The 5,837-nt window shown below is 62.0% G+C and overlaps 1 protein-coding gene across 1 annotated transcript in view; it reads right to left on the reverse strand.

Moving 5' to 3' along the window:
* NCS1 (neuronal calcium sensor 1) overlaps window positions 1-3,748 on the reverse strand; it is a gene marked incomplete at its 5' end in the record, with an annotated part of 28,368 nt that extends 24,620 nt beyond the window's left edge. The window contains 1 exon segment of the mRNA XM_014583218.2: window positions 3,724-3,748. Coding sequence (XP_014438704.1) covers window positions 3,724-3,748 — 25 coding nt within the window.
* Between the last annotated feature and the right edge of the window lie 2,089 nt (window positions 3,749-5,837).

The raw sequence follows: 5,837 nt of genomic DNA on the forward strand, positions 1-5,837 counted from the left end.
ACTGCCCTGGTTCCCCGTCAGAAGCTTTCCCTGAGGGCTGTGCAGAGACAGAGGGCAGAACCTCTCAAGGCCACCGCAGCACACAGCGCCAGCGGCTCAGGCAAGCTGGGGGGAGAGACGGGCTCAGGCTTGGGCTTGGTGGCCTGGGGAGGTGGAGTGGCCAGAGAGAGGGGCTGGACGTGCAGTGAGGGAGGGGCACACATGCACACAGGAGTGAGGAGCCGTCACATGACGGACAGAGACAGAGGATGCCCTGGCCACTTCCCGGGCAGAGGCCCCTTCCTGGGCAGAGGCCACTCTGCACTTCTCAGGTGGGACAGAGAAGCCCTGCCTTCAGCCCAACTACATGCACCTCCCCAAACCCCACCTATTCTAATGGCATGGCAGGCCAGGCTCGGGAACCCCAAGTTTTCCCAAGGGAGAGGTGGGCGTTGGGTGCACGGGCTGCCAGGTTCCCTGAGAGCTGTTTAGGACATGAGCAGGCAGGAGGCCAGGGGGAGGAAGGGTGCTCTAAAAATGGTCAGGGTGCTCAGTGCAAAGGACAGAGGGGACCCCGCCCCCCCCCCCATTCAGCTCCTGATCCACCAGGCTAGTATTATATCCTGGGTTAGCAAGTGAAGTTTAGGCCAAGGTAAGAATATCGAATTGGTTCTTGTGTGGTAACAATTCTGCTGGCCATCCAGAGCCCTGGAGGAGACTGATCCAGTGCAATACAATCTGTGATCCACTACTGATGTCTGCCATAGGCATAGGCAGGGACAGTGGAGGCAGGAGTGTCGTCATTTGACTGTTCTTGGTCTAGCATTAATCTAAAGGGACGCAGCTGCTCTAGAATACAACAGAGAATGGGTGGCAGGCGGACCCAGGAGTGCCAGAGAAAGACATTGGCTATGTACTAGAGGTGCTCAGAAGTTTCTGGCAAAGGAGCTATCACTTGTTTTCTTTGTCAGCGCTGTAGAGAATCTGCCACTTCCCTAAGGACTGCATGTCACAAGTCAAGGGTCCCAGTTGTGTGGCAGGAGCCTCAACACTGCCCGGCAGCCAGCCTCCTCGGCCTCCCTGCTCCTCCCTGCTGGTTCCAACTCCCCAGCACTGGCCTGGCCAGCTCCTATGCTGGGTTGGTAGGATGCAGGTCCCACGCCCGGGTCCTCGTCCAGGCTGCAGTGCGGATGTCAGCACCTCGGAGCAGCCTGCCAGACCTCGCCCTCTCAGACAGGCCCCGGCCCACCCTGACGGCACGTGATGGCCTCCGTGCGGTCCCCAGGAAGCAGGCTCTCCATGCGCTGACCGTGTGTGCGTGCTGGGCTGTCTATCCACCAGTTCACTGCCACACGGCGGGGTCCTACCAACGCCGGTGAGCCATGAAAGTCGCCCTGCCTGTCCGGCCTCAGTTTCCCCCGCCACCTAACAAGCAGGAATCCTCGGTCTCATGACTGTTCCCTGGGCCACACTGAGGAGGACCCACGCTCTGAACCCCACGGAGATGGCACCAATAGAAACGTTATGGGGCTCCGTTCCTAACTCGTTCCACGAATGAGTGCACATTTGCACAACATCTTGATCAAGCCCGACCCCTGTGGCCCTCCAGATGGGGACACTGAGGCCCTGAGAAGTCCAGTCCCTTGTCCACGGTCGCTCAGGTGGGAGGTAGGCAAGTCAGGACTCGAGCCCAGCCCAGCTGGCTCCAGAGCTCACGCTCCCGGCCACTTCGCCACCTGCCAGATACAGGCTGAGTGAGACCTGTCCTCTGGGGGCTGCAGCCATGCCTGAGAGCCCCCAGCCCATGGCAGTGTTGGGGAGTACCTGAGTCTCTCAAGGTAAACCTCACCCCTTCCCTGTCCTGGGTCAGGCCCAGGCGGGCAGCTCCTGGTGCCCCTCCCCAGCTCTGGGACAATGAAAGAAGAAGAAGGACAACGGCTCACACCCATCCCTCGGTGGCCACTGCCCTCCCCGCCCTGGCCCTCCTCAGGAGATGCCAGGCTCACTCCAGGCCCCGAGAAGACCTGTTGCAGTGAGCAAGCTCGTCCCTCCCTGAACATCACGGCGGAGACGACTGCTCGGGTCTGGGGTCTCCCTGCCCAGGTCTGCCCCACGCTGCCACCCCAGCCATGGCCCAGGCCCTTCCCTGAACCTCAACCACTCAGCCATCGCAGGGGGCTAAGCTAGGCCAGCCCAGGCCACTGTAGGAGCCAGGGACAGCGTGGGTGTGACAACGCTGAGTGCCGCCAGACCCTGGGGCACAGAGACGGGCTGGGTGGCGCTGGCCAGCCCTCAGGCCAGGGTGGGGCGCAGAGACTGCTGTCGGTGTCATAGCTGTCACAGGGAACACGGACGAGCAGAGTCCACTGGAGCCAAGAGCAGGGCGGAGCACCAGTCCAGACCAGGCAGCCCCAGAGAACAAGGAGCACCAGTCCAAGCCACAGGCAGCAATGCAGGCTGGCTGGAGGGCAGAGGTCAAAGGGCAGGAGGAGGTGACAGTGAGACTAGAGGAGCCTGCAGGGCCAGGCTGAGCCAGGCCTCATAACCACGCAGCCATGCCAAGGGTGGGGGCCCCGACAGGATTTTAGCAGAGTCCAGCACCAGCAGCTTTGTTTGGCAAAGACCCCTCTGGCTGTGTGCAGGAAACAGGGAGAGAGTATGTATAGGTGGGGAATTCCGGAAGGCTTCATGGAGGAGGTGACTTGGAGTGAGTTTTGGGAGGAGTCAAGCTCAGGCAGCTCAGGAAGAGTGGGTCCTGCAGGAGGAAGAAGTGAGTAGATAAAGGCCCAGGAAGGAGAAATGGCAGGGAGAAAGACCTAGAAGCACGGTCATTTCTGAAGCACTCCCTTGGGGAAGTGGAGAAGTGGAAGGCCAGAGTGGAGGCAGGTTGGGCCCAGGTGCTCAGTCCTGGGAGGTGGGGAAGGGGAAGGGGTGGAGAGTCAGCTGCCCCCCGGCCAGGGCTCAGCCTGCTCACTCTCCAGGTCTGCCCACCCGGCCGGGATGCCAGCAGGGGTCAGCAGGTGCAGCAGGCCAACCACAGCTCTGCACCTTCCACCGCGAACTCAGACATGCAGGTGGAGGAGGGGTGCCAGGGGAGCCTGTCCCTGCCCCTCGAACTTCACTGGAAGGCCCCCAGGCTTGCTTCCTCACTCCCCTCCCTGCACCCCCAGCTCAGGCTTACCTTAGGGTCCACCTTCCCATGTGTTCCACACTCCACAGTGCAGACAATATGCCAGTGTCCCACCTGGGCACAGGGCAGACATTGCTAATCCACTGCAGACCTCACTAACCCCTTGCCACTATAGTGTCCATGTGCTCTGTGACGCTCAGCCTCGGAATCCTCCTTAACACAGCACCCCACTGCAGACCGACTGGAGCTACCTGCTCTCATTGATCGGGTCTGGTGGATCATTGTATAGAGGGGCAACTGAGCCCAGGGAGGGGAAGACTCCTTAGGGCCACAGGGGGACAAAGCTCGGCCAGGGTCCCAGTCTCTTCCTCATGCAAATCCTTCCCTCTGAGGAGCAGGCCTGGAATCGGCCTATCAGGGGCTGGTGGTGTGTAAAGATGCTACATAAACGAGGGGTCACCTCAACACCTCCACCCCCCAGCTCAGGGCACTGGAATGAAAGCTGCCTGGCCTGGTGCGTGAAGAGGCCACTCTAAGCCAGGGCATTGGAACACTGTCCCCGTCAGCACAAGGCCGGCCCCCCGCCCCGATGGCTGGGCACAGCCACTACTCACCACTGCTGGACCTCCTTCTCGGTAACTGCAAGAGAAAAGAGAGCGGCCTTTCAGTGCGGGGAGTGTCTGGGCTGGTGACCTTCACCGACCCTGCCGCCCTCCCACCCAGCAGCCAGCCTGCCCACGGCGGGCACTGGCCTGCCCGGGACAAACGCTGGGGCTGTGTGTCCAGGCTCCCCAGCAGGGACAGCACGGGCCCATCCCCGCCTGATACCCACTGCGCTGCCACTGCAAGGACCCCGGGAACCCTCTCCCACCTGGGGGTCCGCACCTCCCAGGAAGCCGGCATCTAGGATGCGTTCTTCCCATCTCCGTCCCTGGCCTGGCGGTCAGAGAAGGCGTGGCTTGCCCAGGCCCCCCGCTGCCCCAGCTGCACATTGGGGCCGGCCTGAGCCCCTCTTCGGCCAGCAGCACCCCCACCTACCCCTCCATGGCCCATCCCGCCGGGCCCTCTCAAGCCCAGTCTGGGTTCTTTTACTGGCAAGGCGTGGAAGAGCCACGAACCAAAAGCTTGGAACCATCACATCACACGGCAGAGCCGCAACCAGGTCCAGATAGTCATCCTCCCCTGAGCCGTGAGACAAAGTTTCCTCTGAAAGCACAGACCTGGTTCGGCGTGGAACCGAACCAGTGCTGTCTGCAGTCACTGAGGAGCACCAGACCGCCTGCGAGGCCTCGCTCGCCCCTGCCTGTGTGGTCCTGTTTCCCCACTCGTAAGGCAGGCGTGACGATGACAGGACGGCACCCGCAGAGCTATCCTGGGGAGCCAGCAGCCACAGGTGCGGACAGAGGGTGGAACCAGTGAGGGCCGCACGGGTGGAAGGCGGGTGTTGGGTAGTGACCGGGAGCACGGGCGCTGCTATTGGTCAGGGACGCCGGCAGGGAGGCCTGGGGTGTCTCTTGACGAGGCGGAGAAACCACCCAAAGCCAGCTGGTAACAACGGCTGAAGACCCCTGCAGACCGAAGTCCCCTGCAGACCGACGCCACCTGTAGACGCGTCTGCCCCAGGCTGGCCTCTTCCTCTGGCTTCGGCTTGGCCGCCCTTATGACAGCACAGGGGAGATAGCATCACTCTGCCAGGTCTCCGAGTGGGGACACAGGATGGAGAGACCAGGCGGTGGCAGCGTGGGGTTCAAACTCAGCCTGTGGCTTGGAACATGGGGAGCAGACCCTGCGTGGGCTCCAAGCCTCCAGCCCCCCTTGTCAGCCCTCAGCTCTCATGGGACCAAATGTGAGGCCGTGGAAGAGACCGTCAGGAGCAGGCCACTGGTCAGAAGAGCGAGGCACAGCAGGGAAGGCCACGGACACGGCTGCCCAAGACAGGGAACGAGCGGGGAACAGGAAGGCTTGCGGTGCAGAGGGAAGGCATCTAACCCAGGTGGGCTGCCTGGATCTTCCACCCACATCTGCTGTGAAGGGCAGTCAGAGTTGAGGGTCTGAGGCCACAAGCCTGAACCTGAAGACGTGGGTACCCATCGTGGCCTAGCAGGAGTCGCAGGGGCTGAGGGGCTTAGGGCCGCGGGCTCTGGGGCCAGACTGGATGGCTGGGGTGCTCCCCAGCCCCACAGCTTACTGGCTGTCCTTGGGCAAACTGCTCGCCCTCTCCAAGCCTCCGCGTCCACATCTGTAAAATGCGTTCATGGCAGATCCAAGGGCCTGCCTCTCGTCACCGTCACGAGAACCCCATAGGCAGCTGTGACCCCCGTCCCCCAGTGTGCAAACCGAGATTCAGCTGGATCTGCTTAGTTGTCACCTAAGGTCACCCCACAGGAAATAGCAGGTCTAGGACTGCCCAGGATGGACTCCCAACTGCCACCATCCCACCCTTCCTCGAGTCTGCCAACGAGTTGTATGACCTGTGTGACCTTGGCAAGGGACAGCATCGCACGATGGCAGGAGCTGGGTGGTGGGCCCAGGTAGGCACCCTCGCAGAGCTCCCAGCTCAGAAGTCCCAACTCCCCCCAACGTACCCCTAGTCCCCTAGCAGCCTTCTCCTGGGGCCTCTCTGCCCCAGCCCCGAACTCCCTCACCCACCAGGCCCAGGATGCAGCAATATGGCTGACTGCCCCTCCCCACCAGAGCTGTCCCCAACACAGAACACGTGATCAGCAGG

Source organism: Tupaia chinensis, unplaced genomic scaffold (genome assembly GCF_000334495.1).
Source record: "Tupaia chinensis unplaced genomic scaffold, TupChi_1.0 Scaffold144168_1, whole genome shotgun sequence".
Classification (NCBI taxonomy): Eukaryota; Metazoa; Chordata; class Mammalia; order Scandentia; family Tupaiidae; genus Tupaia; species Tupaia belangeri.